Here is a 25987-nt window from a genome sequence, read left to right as displayed (position 1 = left end):
AATGCTTTGATGATCTCAATCCTATAGACTTAATTTAAATGGCATCCTGAATGAGGACAGTTCAAAATTTGATGACATTCTGATGGTATTTTCGGTTGTGTGTGTATATATATATTACAACACCATTACAATGATGAGAATTATTTTTTTATGTTAATGAGAATGTATGAAAATGTGTTTATTCCTCATGAAAATAATGTCACCATACAAAAATCTATTCCATTTATTTTTTAGATTTTTGGACTATGACCAGGATATTTCTCAATGACCATCATTTTAAAAGATTTGAGAAAAAAAGAAAATGAAGTGCAGCACATAAGCTGCCAAAACTGTCATTGTCATAGTCATAGAAGATGGCAAAGAACAGATAAAATAAGCAAATGAGGGTTATTCATCTTCCCTCGCTCATGCTCACACAGTGTCTTCTGTCTTTGAAATCATGCCAACAGACACCAAATCTGATCTAAAAAATGCATGACAAACAAATCCAGGCCCAGACTTCACATGCACGCATGCGCATGTAAGCGAGAAAGAGAGAGAGAGAGAGAGAGAGAGAGAGAGCGAGAGAGAGAGAGGGGGGGGGGGAAGATGTTTATCATTACTGTGTTAACTGACCTACTGAATAGAGTCAGCCCAAAACACATGTATGCATAAAACAGCCATTCACACACAATATGTAGTCTCCACAGTAATGTGTAAAAGGGCATCCCAGCAGTCCTTTCTAGGGATGGGACGGTATGAAAATTTAATATCATGATTATAGTGACTAAAATTATCACGATTATCAATATTATCACGGTTTTGTTGAAACGAGATGAAAGTGTTCAAAAATAGTGGATGCTCACACTGAAAACATTTCAGCAAGTTTTATATTTAATAATCAACAAACAACTAATAAAACAAGCAACTCTATGCACTTAATTTAAAGAAAGATTAAATTCTGTGGCATTTCCTTCCTTACAATGAAAAGTGTAGAAGCATAGAAAAGCATAGAAAAGTCACTGACTTTCACCATTCCTTATCGAAAAAAAACAAAAAAAACATTGTGCGCTGCGCTTGCGTCAGACTGTTGCTGGCTGGACATGATTTAATAGTGAGTTATTAAAACCGCGATAATCAAACACGGTTTTAATGATAATTCATTTTTAAACGATATTACTAACCTTCAGCACATTTTATCACGGTTATCAATAAAACCGGTTATCGTCCCATCCCTAGTCCTTTCCAAAATTAAACCCATTGTGTAAACAAGTTAAAGGGTTACTTCATGCAAAAATTAAGGCTCTGTCATCAATTACTCAACCTCATGCTGTTCCAAACCCATATGACTTTAATTCCTTCAACACAGAGAGATTCGGAAGAATGAAAACAGAAATCTCTTTTACAAATTTACAAATGAATCATTCTTTTGTGTCAGATTTTTGTTAGTGAATCGATTCAGTTATTTCACAACAGTGTTATACTGTAGTTAACTAAAATTATTAAAAGTTGTTCACAAAACTGGTTGGAACTGACTGACACAATGAGTCACAGTGTTTAACAGCTCACCCGAGTGGAAGATTATCAGTGATTAATAAAATATTTGAGTGTTTTTAACAGAATTACGACTGACTGCACATTCAGAATACTTGATATATAGCACACAAGTCACATAAACTAATTTCAAGAATAGTTTATTTTGTTTAATGTTTGGTCCTTATTCACTTCATTAAAATTTTCCATTAAAATTTTTCACCGAAGGCAGCAAGTCAAGACTTGGAACAACTGAGGCTGAGTAAATGATGACAGAAATTCTGGCTCTGAAATCATCCCAAAACCTTCAGCATCTACCAACACAGTCGGTCCCTACTCTCTTTTTTCATAGTGAAAGACACACATTGTGTCCTCTCAACTGGAACACCATGGGCTTCAATCATACACACCCAGAATCACTCTAAAGCAGCATGTTCAGGACAGCCTGTCTTTTACAGACAGTTCTGGGCACATATACACATTTTGCCCTAGCAAGCAGCTTCTGGCTCAGCCAACAAAAACCAACCGAGACCGGCTCCCCACGCTGGAGACCAGAACACTGCCGTTTCATCACTTCCTTTAGGTCATCGGAGCCAAGGCGCCAGATAATACCAAATGTAGCAGTCAAACTTGAACATTTAGAGGCATTAATGTCCTTCAGAACACTAAAAAGGACACTAAATCCAGAATTACACAAACAGCCAGTTGCAGGTGGACAAAATGTAGATTGTTTGTGAAATCTCAAGTCTGGAAAACATTCATTATCTCAAGGGGGCAAGTAAACACGGGGAGAATAAAATTGACAACAAACAACTTTGACTCCAACAAGTGTTGTCACCAACAAGAAGTGCAAAACATCTGAATCAATGATGCAAATCCCTCTCTTGAATGCAAAAGACAACAACAACATTATCAGATTCCCTGGAATCTATGTACAAAATGTCCGCCCTGACAAATAAAAACGCTGTGCCTTGCACAACAAATTGCCAGAAATCCACAGATTCAATACTTAAGATAGGGCTGAGCTTTAGTTTCTTAGCAGAAATGAGCCACTCATGAGTTTCACAACCCAAATATCCTTCTGCAGGAGTCACTTTGTTGCTAGTTTTGCTCCGGGGTGTTGCTGACTCATGCTAAGTCATCTGCGCTCAATACAGCAGCAGTGACACGCTCGACAGTGCCAGCATTTCTCCTCAAGGCTCGTGACCGAGAAGACCGGTGTGGACACTGCACTTTCGTTCCACCTGCCCTTCTACATCTAAATCAGGAGCAGACAAAGGCCATTACCAAGAACGATAGCTATCACTTCCCAGAATGAAAACACAACAACACAACAAATGAGAGAAAACTGGTTTGGGTAAATGAAGAGGCTCTTTACAACGACAGAAAGAAAAGTGGGAGAGTTTGCAGTCCTGTTTCTTTCTGTTCTTTCTCTGTGCAACACTCGTTCTTTGTCCAGAACTCTCTGCTTGTACAATGATGTACAATGAGGAAAGAACAGGGCATTCTGGGATTAAGGAAGAATGAGTGTTTACAGAAGTGACTGCACTGGGAGGTAAAAAATAAGCATCTCAGAATGACCAGATCTCTCGCGCTACTACATTTGTGCGCAATGTCATTTATGACGTAATTTCTCAGATGATATTGGGCCGACGGTGGGACGTAACTTGGCTTGGGTTTCACAACACGGTGCACTTTAACACGAACACATGCACAGTTGTATAGCGCTAAGCTCGAGTTACCCTTTTCTTTTGGATGTGCATCAAGGTATGCGACACCCAGCACGCAGTGTTTCACTGCAGCACGCACACACACACACACATTCACGCCGGCTTTCCTGACAGACTAGGTTTCACTGTATCTCACCCACACACAATTTTCATTTTCGCACAAGTGCCTGCTTCTTTTTCCGAGCATGGCACCCTCAGCTCAAGTTGGCCACCTGTGCACCGGGTAACCATGGCGACCATTATCCACCAGGGTGCCTGACGGACCGAGTAATAACAATAGAAGTCCTAGTGCCCCCTTACTGTGCCTCGCAGACAAAGCGCGGTCACCCCATACATAGGACCCCATGACCGCTTCTATCCTTTCGGCCTCTTACCCTCTCTCCACTGCTAAAAATAAGCTTCCGGCCATTAAACTAAGTGCAAAGACTGATTCTCTCTGCACTCATCAGCACAACCTACTTATGAAGCCACAGGCTTTTCTAGTCCACATCCGGACATACGCAATTCTGAACGTAAAGAGCTGTACGAGAGTGGACATAATGATTTATAAGCACAATTAGGGCTGGGTGATATGATGGTAAATATACCGTTACTGCAGAATAAAGTGTCTATCGTTAGAGATTTTTATTATATTGTGTATTCTGAGTTATGCAAACACATCTGCATAACATATTTATACTTCAGTTATATACACGTTTGAGTCATAAGGAAACATGCATGAATGAGAAAATTGTTATTCGATAGTTTTAAGCAAAATAAGCAGTGAAAAAGTACTCAATACGCAGCATGCAATCACGACAACAGATCTCTTTGGTGTTTTATTGTGCTTGAATGGTCAAATATGCACACAATTATGTTAAAAATGCCTGTTGCGTGGACTATTCGCATAAACACAGCGGGTTATGTGCTAAATAAACATAAACAGCTGGGTGAAAACCAGATGTGCATCAGTATATTGGATCCATGAAGTCGGTTTTAAAGGGACAGCATTCTAATTTAGCTGCTGCTGTCTGTCATTATTAAAGTTAATCACTCACTGCACTTAAAAAGAATTTTGAAAGAGAATCAGTTCATGTTTTATTGATACAGTGAAGATTATACAGTCTTTTATTTATACACTTTATTTAAATTCTGTAATATTTCTTACTATGTTAAGTAAGCCTAGCCTGCTGTCACCGAATAAATTAAAATATATAATATTATATACAAAAATATAATATAAAAAAGAGCTATATTGGGATGTATCTCATTATTGCATTATATCTCATTGCACCCCTAAGTGCAATATGTGAATGGGCCGACAATAAGAAAGATGGAGAGAGTGTAATTAAAGCCAATAAAGGGCGTTGAGGGAAACAGAAAGAAGGAGAGGAAAAGAGGAGCGGTTGATAAGCCAGTTTCACCTCTCTTTATCTCTCTCGCTACCTGTGAGGTGGAGTCACGGGTGAATAACTTGTTCTGCTCTTCCTGTAAGTCCTGCTAAAGCGCTGCGTCACTTTGATGTCCCCCTGACCCAATCATGAAGCAGCCTTCATCGTCACGGTGACCATGACCTGTAACCGCCTGATGATTCACCAGTGTCAGGCGCTGAGATCAGCCAGTGCACACACACCCTCATTTGACTCGACTCGTGAGATGTAAAAAGATTCAGGACAAGTTGTATTTAAAAACACTATCCAGTAACATTAAATTATCTTGAATAACCTGAAAAGTAAATTGTTATATGAAAGGCACTTTTAAAAAGCCTGTTCAGTGATAAAAGATTAAGTTAAAGCATCGACTAAAGCCTGAAAAACATTACGTTTAGCCAATGCAGGAGTTTAGTGGCAATGGCTGACTTTGCAGAGAAAACTGATAATCAACTGCTATATGCGTTTATATAAAGTGCTCACTGACATACTTCAGAATGCAATACCACATGAAACAGATCACAAAACTGTTTGCGTTCATGCACTTACTAAGAGTATATTTCAAGCCTTAATTTCACAATTTAAAACCCATATACACAACCGCATTTAAATGAAGTTTGAAATCCCCTAAACTGTTCCTCTGTATGCTTACAGTCACTCCACAAAATCTAACCAGCGATTAGCAAAGCAACATTTCGACTTCTCTCAGCTGTAAACAAGAAACATGGATGCCAAAGGTTTGGAGTTGGCTCTTTTTAAATAAATATTATTTAAATGTTGAATACTGTATATTATCGTGATGGTCACACTTTATTTTAAGGTCCAGTTCTCACCATTAACAAACCATTAACTATATTAGTCTCAATAAACTCCTAATTTGCTGCTTATTAATAGTTAGTAAGGTTGTTGTTAAGTTTAGGTTCATTATCAGATTGGAATTGCGCAGCTTGTCAGTTAACAATGGTTCTGTGTAGTAACAGCTGCTCTATGTGAAATCACGCACCTGATGGTATTTACCGCTGATTAAATAACCGACTTTACTGACTAGATGCGCTTTAATCATTGGCTGATATATATCGTGCACCCCTACATAATTAGTATATGTCTGTAAATAAACAAACTCTGTGTGTACAGTTCAAAATTATAATCTGAGAACAGGGGCGACAAGCATATTCAGCAGCAGTGTGTATGCAACCAAAGTGAATTCTGATTTGTGACCTTATTTTAACTTGCCCAGTGTAGGCCATTCTCTTGTTATCCAGCACTTCTGCAAATCAGGGGAACTCGTGCACAGCTGGCAAACTAAAACACTATACAGTTCTGCTTTTCTGAAAGCTAAATCATGGTTCTGCTGATTTCACCAGCTTTAAACATCCACACACATCCGAGGTATTAAAGAGAAACAGCGGTAAAAGGGTCAAAGCTGGGGAGTGGGGACGGAGGTGGCCAAAAGAGCGAGTGGAGAAAGAGAACGCATTAAGTGTGAAGGATTAGCCTCCAAAAACCTTGTGCGCCACTGAGCATTCCCAAACCCAAGGTCTGCGTCTAGACTGGCATGTTCCACATACAACCACTTCTAAAAGACACGCTCCAATGATTAGCCTTTGACCCGCCAATCCCGTGCCCCCCTGGCACATATGCTCCGAACGCCAGTAAAAAGGCACCCCTGAGCCAGCTGTGGTTTGCGGTGTCAAGACAGTCGGCTGGGGAAACAAAGCAGACCAAATCCAAAAGGAAAGAGAGAGACTATTTCATATATTCTACACTTTATTGCCCCTCATTCCAAAGCAGCAAAGTACAGTACGATCTTCTTACCTACTTAAACCCATACACAACAACTCACTTTTACATGCTCAGCTTCAGCAGCCCGCATGCCAGCATTATTCACACCCAGCACGAGCGTCACAGTCTGAGAAGAATTAAACAAACACACACACTCACGTGTGCATCTGATCACACACTACCAACCCTGAGATAAGGCAGTCACCTCTGCGGGTGGTAAACTTAGCAATGAGACACATTCAGCAAACAGATACTTTGAAAACACTCTCAATGTGACACGCAAGGCAGCTGCAGAAGTCGTATCAATAACACCTTTTAAGGCTATATGCTATATAGTTATATATTTACACACTCAAGCAGACAAAGGCTCTTACTATGATGCTATTGAAGGGATAGTTCACACAAGAAATTTAGATTCTGTAATAATTTGCACACCTTCATGTCATTCCTATCCTTTATGGCTTTCTTTGTTCTGTGGAACACAAACAAAGATATTTTGAAGAATGTTTCGTCCATACAATGAAAGCCAAGGGGACTCCATTGGCTTTCATTGTAGGGACACAAAAAACACAGACATTTTTAGAATGTCTTTTCAGCGTTCCAAACAAACCTCATTGGTTCTTTCAGAAGTGCAAATGTTTGTGTGATGCAAGAACAAACCTCACTGGTTCTCATTGGTCAAGCAAGCGCATTCAAGCTTCCAAATGCCAAATATGCTCTATGTATGAAAATGTATCAGTGTTTATATGTAGATAAACATTTAAATGAAATCGGTTCAACGTGTAAAGCAAACGTGTCTCTTCAGAATATTAAACCACTCAATTCATATGGATGTATTTTAGAAACTCTTTATAATTTTTTGTAGCAAATAAGAATTGGTGTAATTGACGTTCAGTGGAGGGACAGAAATCAAAACACAAAAGTTTGTCATGGGTGAGTAAATGACAGAATCTTCATTTTCAAGTGAACTTTCCCTTTAAATGAATAACAGCAAAGGTTAAAGTTTGAACCAGGTGACTTTTTGATAATTCATAGCTCACATTGGCTCATGAGTAAGCATTTTTATCCAACACTTCAATGACTTATGTCACCACGCAGCAGCCAGGAAAATCTATTCAACAGATGACTGATTCCCATCACAAATAGGTCCAACATTCGAGCAGTTGAGCAGAACAAATCCTACCAAAATATATTGCTAACAAAAATAATCAATGTAGCTGTCTACACTATTGTTTTATTGTGATATGGAAGAATGTACCAGTCACTAAACTGAAATAATCAAGTACAGATGTTCAAGCTTGCATTACACTGATCCAAAAACAAGAGCTATCATTTAGTAATAAGGTGATATCTACACGGAAACTTGGCTGTAATAAAGTCTCTGACTGGCAGCTGATTATAAAGTGCAAAGGGCTTTCCGTTCTTCCTCTTCAAGAGATTTAAGGGAATAAATCAACCTCAATCAACACCCTCGACTTCTCGTTTTTTGTTTCCATTTAGGGAGGATGCGCTCAAAAGAGCTGAGGGCTAAGTAAATGCTCTCATTTTCCTCCTGCTCTCTGTAAAAGTAGAAAAAGTCTCCAAAAAGTCTCAGGATGTTCTGGAGAGCACGGACTGATGAGACGTGCGCTATGTGGGACTAGGACTGAACTATTTGTTCAGGCAATCCAGCCACTATTTGGCTCTTTCTCTTTGTCCCTCCCAGCAAGAGAGGAAGGAACACATAAATATACTTAGCTGCAAATTTCGGCAGCTTTTGTTTATGTTAGAAAGCACATTTGAAAGAGCGAGAGAAAATTAGCCCATTATGACCTGACTCACACAAAAGTAAAAAAACAAAAAACATCTGATAACTAAATGAAACAGAGAAAAATACCTGTTAAAAATACTGTTACTGGTTAAAACGTATATAACATGGTAAAAACACTGTATTCTAACATTAGTACTGTCCTTTAGAAGAAAGTATTATACCAGCACTATTATATAGAGATAGGGCTAGTTCTACTAAAGGGCAAATTAGCGCAAGAACACAATTCCAAAACAGTGCCAATAGGAGAGGAAATTTAAAAAATGCGCAAATTAAAGAACACAGACACAACATCTCATTTACATATCGACCAAAGCAATATACCAAGCACAGCGCAAATTAGCATAGTCGCAAATAAAGAATAAAGAAATAAAGCAGCCAACGTACGTAGAAAAAGAACCGGAGACCAAAAAAATGAGGGTTTGCTAGAAGTTTGGTAGACCTGGTATTGCGTGACTTCTAGTTGAGGGTTCAAAGTCGTCTTTTATTTGCTGAAGCAAGTAAAAAAAAAAACATGGCTTGACAAACAATAATTGCAGCCATTTCAATAGCAAAATAGTTTAAGTCATGCTTTTTTTTACGTTAAATAATGGTGCAAATGAGTGAAAACGTTAGTAAAAAAACGTTGCGTGCGTCTGAAAGGGAAACACCTACAAATTCATAAGGTCAGGCGCAAAAATATCTGTCCATATCTTTTCAGCACTAATTTGTCACTGTACGTCTTTAGTAAAATCTGGCAGTACTATTTTAACACCAAAAGATGGATTGTGCTGGCGCAAGCTGTTAATTAGACTGGTCCATAGTATCATATATCCAAATGTGTGGTTTGTTATAACCATTTTTTTTTAAGTGCAAGAGAGAAAGAATGCAGGAAGAACAAATTTTATGAGTCAAACTGACGTTGAAGTGTAAAAAGTCAGGAGACCTCACCCATGTGAATAATTTCATGGCCCGTCTAAGGCGTTATCTCCTTTCTCACACACGCAGGCACACATGCACGCAAACACACATGCAAACACCTTGGTTTCAGGTCACCGTGTCCTTGGTGCACAGTGAGATTGTGTGACAAACACAATCATCTCACCATCAGAGCTCCCATGGAGACCAAATCTTCAGGATCAAGGGTCAGGGTTTTCACACATTGCAGCACAATGACACAAAAATGAAAAGCTATTGGGGCACCTGCACATCCATTTCTTAGGATATATACAAGAATGAAGAAAGCTCCTGCTCCTGGGGATTACTTCAAGCCAATGTAAACAGCCAGACCAGTGATCCTGTGACTTTCAAAAATACAGTGGCCCTGGGGCATTGGGACACTTTGGTCACATTAATAATGATTTGCATTGCACTAAAAGCAATATGTCAAATCGAGATCTCAGAAGCAATTTTTGGACGTTTCACTCTCTTTGAAACATGTCTCCAAATATCCATATCTTAATTGTAAACCGTATATGTATTGATTTACCATTTACAGCCCTTGTCTTTTTCTGACATTTTTTACTTGAAAAATCCTTGACTGCTTTTCGCTATAAAATAAAAGGCAATAAGGTCAATATTGTGTCATTCATTGCATTCAAAAATTAAGCATTTGGACACAAAATGTCAAACCAAGATCTAATAAGTGATTTTTGGACATGTTTGTATTTTGTCTGAAATCCACAAAGTGTCTTAATACTGTATCTTAATTCTGAACAATATATCTATCGACTTACCATTTAAAACCCTTGTCTTTTTTTTTATTTTATCTTAAACTGCAAAAGCCCGTCTAGCCTACTATTTTTCTTTAAAAATGCCAATACAGTATGTTTGATATTGTGTCTTCTTGGCATTCAAAAGCATTTGGACATTTGGGGAACAAAACAAAATGTCAAAGCAAGATCTAAGAAGTGATTTGACAAGCAGAAGTGACTAAATATTGTATCTTAAATCTAAATTGTTAGAGTTGATTTATCATTTAAAACCTTTTTAAATTTTCTGAAATGTTTAACTTGAAAAGGTTTCATTTTTTTATTTTATTTCTATTAAATTATTATCTAAAGCAATGACAGTCAAACAAGTTTATGTGTGGCTAAAGTATCCAAATTTGTTCTGGAGCAATTATACACAGCGTCTGTCACTCACACCCTCTCATTTCTGCTCTGAAATGGTCTGTAATATTACACAATGTCTTCTTCAAGAGAAAAAATATATAAAATCCTCCACGCTAACAAAAAAGATTGGGGGTCAGCAGATAAGTGTGTGGTTTACAGGCTCTGTGGGTCTCACTTTACCCCTGAACTTCCAAAGTCAGCAGGAGGTTAATGGTCAGCTTTAGCTATTAACATTAAACAGTGCACAGTTTGGAGAGCACATGGGCTAAACGGGCCAACAGAGACAGTTACGTGGCCATTCTGTCTATTAAACTCTTTAGACAAAGACCCCTTAAATAGCTGGCTATCCCGCGGGAAAATTTCCATGACAAATCAGCATTGCTATCATCAAGAAGGAAGCAGCCAGGAGCTGTGTCATGGTTAGCATTAAAAATCACTGTCTCTTTTGCTTTGTCATGACCAAGTGCACTTCCTTTTGCAAACCACTTTTGCATAAAGATCAGGCTTGGGAACCTTAACAAGACTCTCACAAACAAAAGGGCCCTTTTGTTTAGGCAAAAAAAATTCCCACTGGGTCAAAGCAACCATGATTTCAGCTCAGGGATAAAAACTGTGGCAGTGATGTGTGTGATTGGTATGTCTAAGGATTTTTGTGTTGGAGTGTGTACAAATGATTGACAAAAAAGGGGGGGGGGGGGTCAACAGAGACTTAATGTGTGCATGCATTAAAACGAGTGTGGGTGAGTGTGTGCATAACTACGTGTGTCTCTAAAGCTCATTTATTTGCGTGTTTGTGAGCAAGTCTGCGTGTGAGCCCTTCTCTGTCTATGCGACGTGTGCGTGTGACCGCTCGAGCGCAAACCGCAGAGAGTGGGAGCGTGCGCGTGTAATGTGTGTGCGTTTGACTGAACTAAGCAGAGGCGGGTCGAGCAAGTTCACGGCTCACAGCTGTCAGTATGCCTCCACATTTCAGGCCAGCCAGTGGAAGGCTTATGGGAAAGAAACAATCTCTTTGTCACATATACTTCATCCACAACACACACGCTCCTACATACTGTATAGGCAACTTCCTGTCACGTACTGCACTCTTTCACTTTAACTAGGTGTCTACTACAATATGCCTCACTGAAAAACAACAGCCTAAGCTGGTTTCCTGGTAGCTCTGGTGGTTGTGGCCACTTATTAGCAGGTCTGGCTGACCAGCAAAACCAGATTAGGGTGTTTTTGCTTAAGTAGGGAATCATACCAGTCCCCCCCCCCTGCATCAATTTGTTTGTTTTCTCACTGAACTGCAAGTTAGCTTCACTGTACTTGTCCTTATTGGGTAAAGCATGAATGACTGAAGTTGCTCAAGAGGTTTCAGAGAAAAGTGGCAATTAACCCAGAGGGCTAAACCAGAAGCACTTACAGGAACTTAAGTCTGACATGTTCGTTGTCGGGGTTGCAATAAAGCCTTTCCAGTTGTTCTTGAGAGTCGTCCGATATGCTCTGCCAGGTCTGCGTATCTGCTCTGTGGATTTGCCAGTGGTAGGGTAAAACGGTGTGATGCTGGGCACAGTCACTGCCATAGACGCAAACGCCCTGGAGGAAATCCACACAGATCGATACAGTGTCCCCTTGATGCGTGTGATACTGGAGCTGGGTCAGGAGTTCAAACACTAGATCCAAAGAGGCCTCTTCGCTTTTATCCTGAAAGATCTCGCCCTCTTTGATGGCGAGGCAATTTGCACCCTGCAAAGTCTCAGTGGTGTAGATGTCATTTAACTTCAACCCCGAAACGTCAGAGGAGGGCGCCGCCTCGTCGCGCTCCTGAGGCTGGAAGCGACGCTCATTAGCGTCTATTGACACCTGCTGAATATCCGTCACCTTCTGTTCCCCCGCGAGCTCGCTCCCGGCCACGACAGGGTCCGACGTCTCCTCCTCATCCTCCTCCTTCAGGCACACCTGACTAATCCTCGCCTGCTTCTCCACGGCGGCGGTGCATATATTCCGCTGAGGTCGAGCCGGGTTACGTGGAACAAACACTCCGTCCCCTGACACGAGAGCGTCTGAGTTTAATAACGTGCTTAAAATAGGGTCCTCTAAAGCACGTAAGCATTTTGTATCCAGTTTTCTCTGTACGTGTTTCTTTTTGAAGTAGGGCTTCACTAACGGGATCTTGCTGGCGAGTCCCATCTGCTGCTCGGTGAACCCTCCGGTCCCCATGGGCAGACCTAAAGCCGGAACAGTGGTGTCAACTGCCTCCTGCATGGTGCAGAAATGTCTCCAGGACACCTATTCACAAAAAAACAGAACATATTCAGTATGTTCACGTCTAAGTAAGGTGTGAGCTGAAGGATGGGGGTGGGGGGTGTGGTGAAAACAAAACGGGTGGAGGTTCTAAAGTATGCAGTGTTTTATTTATTTATACAAATGATCACTTAGGTTAGCTACATCACACATTTGTCAGGACAGTGTGGTTAAACGGCGCGAAAAAAAAGTCACGTTCACTGAAAGAAGTTACTGTAGTATGCCACTCAGGCACTTACATCCCACGTAGGAGGGGACGTTCTCGCGACCTTGTGCAACATTCCCTAAAAGTTATCTAAAGGTAACGAAAGTTCCGAACCTTTACAGAACATTAGGGACGTTCTTGGAACGTCCTCTTTTGGTTATGAAAGTGCTGCAGTTCAAGGTTCCTTAAATGACTTTAGGGGGACGTTCTATTTGGGGCATTTTATGGTCACATAGCAAACGTTACAGAGAGGACATTTGAGACGTTAACAGAACGTTCTCGCATGGTCCTCTGTTGGTCATATAATAACGTTCCCAAAGTGACTTTAGGGGAACGTTCCATACTGGTTGTTATATGGTCATGAAACAACGTTACAAAGAGGACATTCGGGACGTGAACAGAACGTTCCCATACGGTTCTCTGTTGGTCATATAATAACGTTCCCGTTATTACTTTAGGGGGACGTTCGATATTGGTTATTATATGGTCACACAAAAACGTTACAAAGAGGACATTCGGGATGTTAACAGAACGTTCTCGCATGGTCCTCTGTTGGTCATATAATAACGTTCCCAATGTGGTTATTATATGGTCACACAACAACGTTAAAAATATGACAAATTAATGAACGCAAAGATGTATTAAATCTACATCTAATTAATGAAAATATTAAATAATAATACAATAAGTATTAAACTTATTTGTTAAATAATAACACTAACATGCTAGCCATTTTATTAGGTCCTCTCTGCTAATTTTGTGGGTTAGGATTTGATATGTGTTACTTCAAAATAAAAACTATGGCTTTTACTCTACAGATCTAAAATCCTTGATGTGTCCATAAATCCCTTATTAACAAATAGACATACAAAACAATACAATGTCATAGATCAAGGCAACGTGAAAATAAGCGATGCATAAGTGATGCAGTTCAATTTTTCACCACATTTACATTGGAAAATTGTGGAGTTTTGTGGAGCTCTGACACTGTTTCATAGCACCCGCTTCGAAGTCGTGCGTTAATTTTGAATTTATTAAGCGCACTTTACAACTTACGACACATTTACCATTTATTATTTTCTATATAAATGTCTATATAGCCTACTGTACATTTCTATACAAATATTAAAAATGAATATTTTGGTGAGGCACTGCCACACCCGCGGCTGACTGTATTCAGAAGGGAGAGCTGCAGCCCAATTCAACTGTAAGCCACTGCTGCTGGTGCATCGTCCTTTCTTTATGTGCGGAGTGGGGAGCGCGCGCACTGCAGGGCATGGAAGCGGCCATGCAGTCGCTTGCATTTTTTTCCTGTCAACAGTATAAACAACTTAAAATACTCAATTTTTGGTCATAAGAATAATACATTATTTAAAGCTTTTATTTGTGTAAACTCACAATATCAAGAAAACTTTAGCAAAATAAACCACCACAAAAAGGACTGTTTTAAATCTGCTATGAATATGAAGTTTGCAGATTGTTGTAGGCTATTGTACTGTATCTTCTATAAAGATGAATATTACATTTCGTTAATTTAAAAAGCACGTTAATGTTGTATAAATAAATAAACTTTTGTTCTGTTAGATGTGTTCTGGCTAGTTTTTGTCAGGCGCGGATATATGGGTGGGCCTGGGTGGGCAGATTGACTGGTGGCCCACCCAATCAGATTAATAAAAACAATTAATTTTTTTAATTTTAATAATAACAAATTAATAAATAATTTAATTTTAATAGTTTCATGAGGACATTTAAGTAAAGTAGCTACGAAAAATAGCTACAAAATAAAAATATTATGTCGGCATATCACGTGTCAGTCCAGTGATGCTATCATGCAACACAGCTGGTTCTCTTGTGAATTTGTTTTCTGCACGGGCCGGCCACACGCTCTCCGTGCGCGCACTGACTTAAAAGTGGCGTAACACCACTGTTACACTGTTACACTGTGAAACACACATACTCCGTGTGCAGTGCGTCACTGATCCAGACTGTAGGCTACCACAAACACATACTCACTATTTGTATTTCAAATCCAGAAGTTATCAGAAACTTTTATTAAAAAAGTAAAAAAAAAAGGGTTGTCAGCATTGCGATTCTCTTTGTACATATACACTCTTTAATAGACGTTTTAACACAATTTAAACAACGTATTCAGCGCTACTTATATATATTTATATATTAAGTTGCTCAAACAAGTGGTAAAATATTTAACCATGTAGTACTTCGCAAAATCGCAAACATTTCAAATCTTAAAATTGACAAAAACAGCCGACTAACATGCCTTTTCTTTTGCATTTAAGTTTTAATACAATAAATATTGCATGTCACAAAGAAATAGTTTTTTCACCTCCACCATGAATGAGACGAGAGTTGTTCATTATGTCGCCTTGTTGAAGTAAATTTTATTTTTCCTTGCTTTACCCTGGTCCTAAAGTAAAAAAAGATGACTGTGTAAAAGTATAAATAAATTAAATGCATTTATGGTGAGATTACTACATTTTATTTAATTAAACGCATTTATGGTGAGATAATTATATTTTCATGTCAATCTGTGTTCATTTTGACCACGAACCATGCACCGTCAGCCTGTCACTTTAATTCAGCGCGTGCAGCACATCAGAAATAGACTCGGTGCGGAAACGATCTCTGCACTGCACCGCACATGGAACGGATCGCCGGACCGCATCCGCGCGCAGTGTGAAAGCTCTATAATACAGAGCCCGGGAATCAGGTGTATAAGATTAAAAAACCCGAGGCCCCTCTGTATATTCACCAGGCCCACCTATTAATGACGTTCTGTATCCGCCACTGGTTTTTGTATGTTGTATAATTATAATAGGCCTATATGTATCTAGGTAATGAAAAAAAATAAAATAATAATAAATAAATAAATATATAAATATATATATACATACAAAAGGAAAGCAGCTGCTTGAACCTCATTCTGGGAGAAGACTTATTTATTTATTTTTTACCATGAAGAAAAAAATCAATCGGATGAGTCAGGTTCTACACATCTGAGAAGAAAAAACAGGTAAGACGTTTATAATCTTATACATTACAATAATGAACGATTTTTCATGAGAAATGTTCGCCTATCTATAAGACGAATAAAACACGACAATTTTACAACCGGGAAATATGACCTATTGGGTTTATTTGCAATTAAACATTTTTAAATAAATTGTAAAAATAATACTAAATTACAATTATTATAATATGAATTATTTATTAGTAAATAATACTAAATTATATGTATATATATTAATTTATACTCATTTAATTTATATATTTGAATTCTAATGTATTATTTATGGATAACAGGCGCTGCTAAGTATAACACACCGTTGCCATGAAAAACAAAGTGTTGCTATGGACGCAGGTATCTAGACGGAAATGGCTATTTTCTTTATTATTTTCTTTATTATTATTTTTCACATTATCCATTACATAATATAACGAAATTATTAGTATTATAACGCAATATATCATTATATAAATATACATATTTTTTTTATAAAATAAAAAACGTTTAACACCTATATAGGTCACAAATTCTAAATCTGGCAGCGGGTATATAAGCTGGGGTCTGTGACCATCGCGCTCACACACAGCGTACTCACACCTCACTCACTCAGTGGACATCCCAACTGGACATCCCAACTGTCAGTTTCTCTGAGGTAATTCTTCTAATTAACCATTCTATTTAAATTAAAAACACAAAACAAAATGACATATAATGTACGTTACATGATATAAATAATAATAATATGGAATTATAAGGACAGTAACGTTAGCTTTTGAGCGAAATTTTCTCATGGTAAAACGGCCGTTTCCACAAGAAATTGAATAAATTGTCATAAAATTGACGGACTTTCTTTTCCAGTAATAAATGTACCACATTTACTCAGACAAACTGTTTTTCCGTCTTTTTCTTTAACTTTATACCACTGGTCCGCACTGTCATCGCCGTTATTTGTCGTTAAATACCGTTATGTTTACGTGACGTCATTTGGTCTAAAGAAGTAGCTTATCCTTTTCAGATAAGCTCATTAATTTTTTAGGGTCTGTCATGTTAACATTAGCTACTTTAAAATAAATTATGAATACAATTAATATCATTATTGTAAATTATACTTTATTTGAAATTTAACGCGCCTTCTCACAGGCTTGGCTGTGAGCGTGCGCGCGTCCCTCAACCTCCGCACAAGCGCGACGGTGCCGCCATCACAGTGGGCGCGAGACCCCATTTCGCGCAAATGTGTGCACGGCATTTTTTGTAACTTTGCACGAAACTCCGCTTCTAGAGGTGCACGACTTTGAGCTTATTCTGGCCAAACAGCCAGCACCCAGTTTGCGCTTGCATTTAAAAAAAGAGCCTAGAAATAAGCAGAAAAAAAGAAGAAATAAGCCTTTTTGGTGAAAATAAAGGTCCATGTTTAACAAAACATAACAAAACCAGAACAAACTATAAATACATAAATACAAAACACACAAACAAAATAAAATAAAAATAAAATAATAATAATAATAATAATTATAGTAATAATTATAGAAATTACAATTTAATGCACAACCGGTTAGGCAATTCACAATTCAGGCATTGTATCTAATATCATCTGTATCCTTTGAAGTAACAAGTGTAAATAAAATTGTCCCACGTCGACGTATATGTGATTTCAATTCACTTTGTCTCTTTTCTGTGCTTTCCAGACCCTGCCCTACAGACAGATTACCATGATGTCATCTCAGAAGGTAGGCTTGTTTTGCAAAAAAGGTTTTCAAATTTACAGCATATTGCTGACATGCCAGAAAAGGGATCGATTTCACAGCAATGTGATAAGTTCAATGTTATATCAAGATGTTTTTCACCTTATAATGTGGCGTGAAAGATCACTGTATTTGCCTAAAAATTTACGATCTTTAGGTTTTTTACTTAAATAACATGCGTGTACACATTTGCAGAGAAAAAAACACATAGCTGTGTCACACAACTGGATGCCTGCAGAAGCTAGGAAAAGAGAATACAAACGACTATGGCAGAGGGTACAACGGAAAATGAGAAATGTGCACATTAACGCAGCTGGTCCTAGTACTGTGCTAAACAATGAAGCACACAATCCCAGGGACACTATGCCAATCTGGAACCCAGGCCTAAAAAATGCAATGACTGGAGAATCTAATAGTGACAGCGATGAAATGTCGTTTGTCAATACTGACATCAGTGCAGTCACATCACTACAACATACAATGGCAGAAGACACAGAGAATATGGTTCTTGAATATTCCAGTAGTGACATGGATGGAGAGTTTTTTCAGAATACTGCCAACATTGATATGCCCACTGAAAATTTAGAAGAGGAGTTAAAGAGGTGGATCAATGAATATAATATCAAGCACAATGCTGCAGAAAAACTGCTCAAAATTCTCAGGAATCACGGGCATAAACACCTGCCATCTACTACTAAAACATTATTAAAAACGGATCCTGTTGAAAGCCAAATGGTGTCTGGTGTGGAATGCATTAAATTAGGAGTGACTGAACAATTAATCATGTGCTTGAATCGGTATCCCTACAATTATGCAAAAGACATCACTGAGCTTGAGATTTCCCTCAATGTAGATGGACTGCCACTCTTTAAGAGCACTGGTAAATCTTTCTGGCCTGTACTCTGCACAGTACATCTAAAACCAGCAAGCACATTTCCTTTGACCATTGCCCTCACTGAGGCCAAGCCCAAATCACTGGACTTCATTAAAGTCATATCAGATGAACTGAAAATGATTCTAATGAATGGCTTTGCATGGGGAGAAACAACACTCAATGTAAGATTGAGATGCATTACCTGTGATGCACCAGCAAAAGCCATGCTGAAGTGCATCAAACAATTCTCAGGTTACTATGGCTGTGACAAATGCACCCAAAAAGGCAACTGGGAGGGGCGCATCACTTACCAACAAGTGCATGACCTCACTTTGAGGAACGATGTCTCATTTAGAGAGCAACACCAACCAGAACATCATCACGAAAATGCTGTGTCCCCTTTCAGCAATCTCCAAATTGACATGATCAAGTCTTTCCCTGCTGACTACATGCACCAGTGCTGCCTGGGAGTGATGAGAAAAATGCTCCTACTATGGTCACAGGGCAAGTCGGGGCAACGACTATCGCCGGCTCAGCTGAGGGAGGTCAATCAGAGGCTAAGGAACTTGAGAAATGACATACCCCATATTTTTGCCAGGAAGCCACGCAGTCTGGAGGAATTGGAGAGGTGGAAGGCCACTGAATTCAGGCAGTTTATGCTCTACACTGGCAAAGTTGTTCTCCGGGGAATCCTGCCAGAAACCCTATACAGTCATTTCATGGCCTTTAGTGTGGCTTTGTGTATACTAGTGTCTCCACATTTAACACAAACCCACAATGTGTATGCCCATGAACTCCTCACATATTTTGTAGAACAAGGCCGGCACATATATGGGAAAGAATTCCTAGTGTACAATGTGCACTCACTGCTTCACCTCACTGCTGATGCCACCACATATGGATCATTAGACAAATGCAGTGCCTTTGCGTTTGAGAGCTACATGCACCAGCTGAAGAAGATGGTTAGATCAGGAAACCATGTTCTAGTCCAAGCAGCAAAACGGCTCCAAGAACGTTCACAGATTCCTATACAAACAAGTGAAGAGAAACCAATACAATTGAAACATCCTAATAATGTTTACATTGTTAGCCCAACATCCTGCTGTGAAGTTCTGGAGAGGACCAACTCCGGAAAGCTCTTATGTAGAGTATTCTCGCACTTAACGTCGTACCTTTACGAGCCATGTGACTCGATGATCTATGGAGCCTATGTATGTGGTCCATCAAAGATGGAGATCCTGGACAAGGCAAACTTGCAAGGAAGGGCAATGATCCTTGAGGATGGGCATGGCCGCAAAGTTGTCTTTTCTCTCCTTCATGACCTTGATTAATGAAATATGGAAATATGTACATAGTTAGTATTATTTTTTTTTCTGTCATTGCTTTAATGTCTTAACTTAGATTTCATATACTGAATATTGACCGTCTTTTCTAAGGAGTGTCTGTTCTTCTGTTTGTAATGTAGGTTGGATTTTACATAGTTATTTTTGAACAAGAAAATGCAATTGCTGTGGCGCCTGCATTATGGGTAGAGGAGGTGAATGGGGTAAGGGTACATGCGCACACACACACACACACACACACACACGTAATACCGGAAATAACATATTCCCTGAAATGTTTTAGGTTCTGATTTGCTACTGGCCCCGTAGAAACGCTGCTGCCATGGCAAAGGCCTCCCAAAGGCCAGATAAGGAGCTCTGGAAGCGGCACAAAATAAGAATACTCTCCGAGACCGGTGAGAAAACTGAATAAATATATAGTCATATGAAAGTACACTGCCTTTACACAGTAAAATGATTACAAAAACTAAAAAGACAACTCAAATTTACTCTGTCCTTAGACAACTATAAGACAGCCAGAGAACGAGCCAAAAAAGCTGTAGAAAGTTCAAACGTGGACACAGAAGAAGAGGTGCTAAAAGAGCGGAAAAAAAAAGTACCATCAAAATACTGGACCGAGAGTGAAGGTAAACATATGCGATTGCTTTTTGTCATGCATTAGTCCACTGTTTATGTATAAAAATCATGCCATGATTACAGAGAAAACTACTCTATAAAACTAAACTATATATAAACTGTTTCATCCTGAATGAATAGGAGAATGTGAGATTCCTACCAAAAAAAGGAGAAAAATGTCAACATCCTCTCAGAAGCCATCAAGCCTCCCAAAGCCTCCAAGTTGTAAGTAACAGATTTAACTTTTGGTGTAATTTCTTGTGTTGTGTTGATTTGATGGTGGTGCGTCAGCGTCAATTAGTGAACAGGCAAAATAAGTGCATTGCCAGCTGACGGGAAGAAGCTATTTTGTGTGAAATACAGTACAAACAAATTTCTAATGGAAATCCTATTTTAAAAATGTTTTGAATTTGGTTGGAGTGTCTTATATTGTGTGAGTTGCAGGTTGGTATTTTTTGTCATGGCATTTTGTGTAAAAGTACTCAACTCCCCTGAACTTCGTTTATCGCATGCTTTCAATGTCTGTTTTTAGACAAACCACCTACTGACATCACAGCTCACTCACCTGAGGAAGATGAGCCATCCCTTCCAAATCTTTCAGCTAATAATACTTTTCATGGTATGCATTTTTAATGTTGATATTCTATTCATTTGTTAAGATAAATGGTTTTTTTTTTAATCTTCAATAAATTAAGATTATGGCTGCATTTTCTAATCTCAATCTCTGTTACCTTAAATTATACATTCATCTCTGTAAAGCTGCTTTTAAACAATCTGCATCGTTAAAAGTGCTATATAAATGAAGATGACTTGACTTACTATCCAAATTAGACCAGCTATTGCATCTGGCAATACAGTCATGCCAATGTCTATATTTTATTTCTTGAAGTACCACACATATGCCTGAATACTAAGCAAATAACTAAATGTCAAGATGAACCCCCCCTTCCATCATCATCATCTCACCCATCTAAATTTTTCAGATTTCCAGCATCTCATCGAACAATCTGAGCAGCGGATGCTCCTCGCAATTGAGAGAATGTCAACAGATATTTCCAATTCTATTGAGCGTCTGATCCAGGCTATTCAACAGAATCGTCCTGGTCCGGCAACCATCACAACACCACCACAGGAGACCATTGAGAGGCCCTGCAAAACATTGCAGGAGCTGCAAGCTTTCCTATTAAAACTTGAGGGCCCAGAAGGGAAAAAAAGGATGGTATGTTGATATAGCACAGGGGTCAGTAACCTTTTTGTCACAAAAGTGACATTTTTAAGTTCAAAATGTAGATCTGTGTGCATGTAGGCTAAATTATCAGAATTAAATACACCTCTCGCATTTGCTTGTGTGTCAGCAGTTACCCTGCTCCATGTGGCATTGCAATACTAACATTTGCTTTATTTATCTTTATATGTTGCATAGATACAGTTTTTGAGCCTGATGGGAGGTAGCAACATTGGAGACGCTGTGAGGAGAATCCTTCGGAAAATAGCCACCAATGAGGCCTGGTCAAATTACAGCCTGAAAGGCCGAAAAGGAAAACTGACCTTCATTGGGACAGCCCTCCACCATATTGTTTTAAGTATGCTTTTCAAAACTTCTCTCTTCTTTTCACTTCATCATGCAACTTTTTAAAGAGCAAATGATAAACAGAAAAATGTCTGTACTTACCCTGTACCTTCGAATAATTTGTTTTCTCGTTTTTGACTTCTAAACGGAAAAAAAACAAGTAAAAAAAAAAAAAAATCATTTTATTCAGCAAGGATGCATTAAATTGGCCAGAAAAGAGAGTTAAGATTTACATTTCAAATAAATGCTGCTTTTTTTTCTTTCATTCATCAAATAACCCTGAAAAACACAAAAATGTGAAGAAGCACAACTGTTTTCATCACTAATAATCATAAATGTTTCATATGGTTTTAGTTTTACTTATTCACTTATTCATATTGCTCATAAAGTGTACTTTTGGATGTCAAAACTTTATTAAAATAAACTAAACAAATAAATGTAAATGTAAATATGAGAATTTAAAAAATAAGAACATAACAGATGCATTGTGATATAGGTGACAAAATATTGTGAGAAAATATGAATATGAAGTTATTTAATGAGCTTCCTCACTTAACCAGTTATCTGTGCTTCCTCAGCAATGAAGTTCCACATTTCCGAACACGAAAATGCATGCAGCAAATAAGCCGTTCACAATATTTTCTTCAGTTAACTCCAAATTTCTCCCACATATTGGACTTGATTTTTGATGACGTATTGTCGACAACTTTACAAACTCCTCCACTAGCTATTCTTTTCTTAAACTCCTCAGAATCCATCTCGACGACTGCAAGCAGATCGCGCGCGCGGTTATGATGAATTTTTAAAAGTGGAAGTATAGTTAACGTTATAGATTCCTGGGACGGTGTGGCGCGTGGACACAAATAAACTGATATGGATTTTAAATTGTTTTATTAAAAATTATTTTATCAACTTGAAATACAGGCATATTTTTGTAGATGTGTTCCTAAAAATATGCATTACGTTTGCATGTGATTGTCTTAAACCCATGTTTCCCCCGTGTCCGACCCGACCTGCACCCGTATCCAAAACAGGTGGATATTTTTCATCCGTTTGAGCAAAAACCTACAGGTACCCGAACCCGTGCAGGACTCTAGCTGTAAACTACACCATATAGGCCTATGCTTATATTTAATTTCACGAAAACACAAAAACATTTGCAATATTACAAATACAAATTATTGTAGACTATCACAAGACCCATTTATGAATTAGTTAATTAGTTTTTCCGATTACAAAATCAAGTCGTTATTTTAGTAGCATGGAAAAAACAATAGGATTATAAATTAATATCTCACTTACATATACAGTTTTCCACGAGTGAATTCAGTGAAATCCAGATTGTGTCTGTCTCTGTCTGAGGTGAGCGGCACTGGCGTGAACGCGGCAAAAACTCCCGCAAACCAGCAGTTTTTTTTCTTAACTCTTATCTAAACTCATATGATTGGTTATTGCATCATGAGCTCATCAGATTCATGTCTGATTGTTTATAATGCTCAACGCTTAAATAAAAATTCATATTTTGCATGTCATAACTGCCTACTGTAATATGGCGTAACACTTTTAATTTATTTTCACATTTTATGTCAATAGTGATAATCGTCATATATTTATTTAGATTATTTTAACCCCCTTGTAGAATATGCATTTGTATCCATTTTGGAGGGAGCAGGGCAATTGCGTCATCAGCAATATTATTTCCACATCGCGCCGTTCCCCGGTGCTGTCCGAGGCGATGGTGCTGAAACGGTTGATCAGTTCTTATTATAGAATCAATTATTCTCTCGTGCAGGGCTGCTTCACTGCGTTATGTGAAAAAGCGGTGTTCTTTATGAAAGTACTACAGAAGTAGTTGAAATCGCATCTATTAGGACTAATGGGATATTATAACAAATATAAAATAAAAATATAAAATAATCCAAACTATAAAAATACCTATAATAGCCTAGTCTACATATTTAAAAATGTATAACAATAACGTCATAATAATGGTCCATTTTAAGTGTTTAAGTGTCTCTTTTTTCAATTTTTGTTCGGTGGAGCTGTGACTATTGTTCTTGTAAAAACTTTTCAGCATAGTTTTGAGCCCTGAGACTTTTCACATTTATTTTGTTACATTTTTTTTTCTCTTCTAGGTGCTTGTGCCAAACAATTTCCGAAACACACAGAAAAGGAAATTGATACATGTATAGGGGAAACCCTCAAACATGCACCTCACCGTGCCAAGTTGGTCGCAACACCTGTAAGTTGTTTTATTCAATGAGAGCTCTCTCTCTCTCTCTCTATTCTCTAGAATAACATAACTGTTTTGATTTATTTACTTAGTACCGGTACTTATAAACAAAGTGGAGTTAAAAGTAATTAAAAAGTCGTTGAAGTGATTGGTAAATATAATGTTTAATTTTTTCAGGCAGCGGAAGAAGATCGGGCACCTCCTGAGGATGGAGACAGTGACTGATACACATATACACACACACACACACACACACACACACACACACACACACACACACAGTATATATTTAATATAAATTATTGTTTTTGTTATTTGTTGTTCACCATTTACGCAACATAAAATGAATATAAATATGTGTTCTTGTTGTTATTACTGTTTCCTAATATTTGTGTGTGTGTATAATATATATATATAATTTATGTAATATATAATTTATTTATAATCTGTTTTTGTTCACACAAAATAAATGACTGATTTTATCTTTGAATGTGTTAAACGTGCATGCTTATTCCTGTTTAAAGTTCTGAAAGAACAAGTGTTTTTTGCAGTAAAATTCTAGTTTGGTTCCCTACAGGTCCTTGAGACCAGTGGGGACGTTCTGAAAACGTTCACATAACGTCCTGAATGTTCTGTGAAGGTCCTCAAAATAACGTCCCCCGACCCTTTAAAGAACTCCACATCATGACCGTCTACGAACGTTCCCGGAACGTTACTAGGCGACGTCCTTGACACCAGTGGGGACGTTCTGAGAACGTTCTGGGAACATCACATTTGCAAATATAACATGGTCCCCTAAACGTTCCGATAACGTCCTGAATGTTCTGTGAAGGTCCGCAAAATAACGTCCCCCGACCCTTTAAAGAACTCCACATCATGACCGTCTCCGAACGTTCCCGGAACGTTACTAGGCGACGTCCTTGACACCAGTGGGGACGTTCTGAGAACGTCCTGGGAACGTAGCATTTCTAGCTGGGATATCTGTAATGACTGTTAAGCACTACTATTACAACCACTTTACTATATATTTAAACGTTTAGTAAATGCGATGTTAAACACGTATAAACGTTAGTTAGCAGCGTGTGCAAGAAGTGTCAAGAGATACTTAAGGTCGTACGAGATTAGAATTACCGACAACCTCATTGAATAATTCGCACACTGTCTACAATGTTTATTCTTCTCATTTTGTCCACTCGTAATCTATACTCAGACTCTTTCTCAGAGTGTACGGCCGTTCAAAACGTCAGACTGAAACGACCATTAAATCGCATTAGGCATTTATGACTAAGCTTGATAGTGTGCGCCATCAGTTCACTCCTTGATGGCCATTACTAGGCGATTAATCAATACTTACTGGGCGTAAACGAAAACCTCTCCTTTCTCGAGAAGAGAGAGGAGGTGGCATTAGTGAAACAGAAAGTTTCCTTCAAGACCCTCCTCCCCCAGCAAACTGCACAAAAAAATAAATAAAATAAAAATATTATTACGATAACAACATCGTTCCTATGCATTTAACAATGCATTTATGTCATTTTCCTCGCTTTACGAGCTTTCGACATTTCAACAAGTCTTTCTTTAACCATAATTAAATAAAAGTGAACAAAAATGTGAAATGAATTTACCAGCTCAGGATATAGCCTAAATTGAGATTAATACAATTTATATTATTTAAAGCAGCATTCGAAATTAAGATTTCTTTTTTAGCTTTGACTTTTCTTTTACTGCGTATAAACACCAGCCACAAGCGCAATTGTGATT

General features: G+C 38.3%; 3 protein-coding genes across 3 annotated transcripts in view; 2 read left to right on the top strand and 1 right to left on the bottom strand.

Moving 5' to 3' along the window:
* The window catches only part of LOC132101363 (protein mono-ADP-ribosyltransferase TIPARP-like), a 35757-nt gene that overhangs the window by 9122 nt on the left and 648 nt on the right, over nt 1–25987 (bottom strand). The window contains exon 2 of the mRNA XM_059506258.1: nt 11742–12607. Within this exon, the coding sequence (XP_059362241.1) occupies nt 11742–12583 (842 nt within the window). The 5' untranslated portion in view covers nt 12584–12607. The remainder of the gene's footprint in view (nt 1–11741; nt 12608–25987) is intronic.
* Nucleotides 18079–20196, top strand: LOC132101918 (uncharacterized). Its single transcript, XM_059507139.1, has 3 exons — nt 18079–19815; nt 19934–20014; nt 20095–20196. Exon 1 carries the CDS (start codon nt 18096–18098, stop codon nt 19797–19799), a length of 1704 nt encoding a protein of 567 aa, XP_059363122.1. The 5' UTR covers nt 18079–18095; the 3' UTR covers nt 19800–19815; nt 19934–20014; nt 20095–20196.
* LOC132101171 (uncharacterized) lies at nt 20134–24302 on the top strand. Its single transcript, XM_059505880.1, has 7 exons — nt 20134–20206; nt 20312–20437; nt 20568–20651; nt 20959–21045; nt 21410–21645; nt 21850–22009; nt 24132–24302. Exons 1-7 carry the CDS (start codon nt 20134–20136, stop codon nt 24257–24259), a joined length of 894 nt encoding a protein of 297 aa, XP_059361863.1. The 3' UTR covers nt 24260–24302.

This window comes from Carassius carassius, chromosome 23 (genome assembly GCF_963082965.1).
Source record: "Carassius carassius chromosome 23, fCarCar2.1, whole genome shotgun sequence".
Lineage (NCBI taxonomy): Eukaryota > Metazoa > Chordata > Actinopteri > Cypriniformes > Cyprinidae > Carassius > Carassius carassius.
Note: the sequence above shows the minus strand (reverse complement) of the source record. Positions and strands in the feature narration are given on the sequence as shown.

Excerpts from the sequence above, each read along its gene's own strand:
- LOC132101918 (XM_059507139.1), top strand. The coding sequence starts at position 18,096 with ATGGTTCTTGAATATTCCAGTAGTGACATGGATGGAGAGTTTTTTCAG.
- LOC132101171 (XM_059505880.1), top strand. The coding sequence starts at position 20,134 with ATGGCAAAGGCCTCCCAAAGGCCAGATAAGGAGCTCTGGAAGCGGCAC. Across the intron at positions 20,207-20,311 it reads AAGAATACTCTCCGAGACCG|ACAACTATAAGACAGCCAGA; the intron begins GTGAGAAAACTG and ends CTCTGTCCTTAG. Across the intron at positions 22,010-24,131 it reads CCTCCACCATATTGTTTTAA|GTGCTTGTGCCAAACAATTT; the intron begins GTATGCTTTTCA and ends TTTCTCTTCTAG.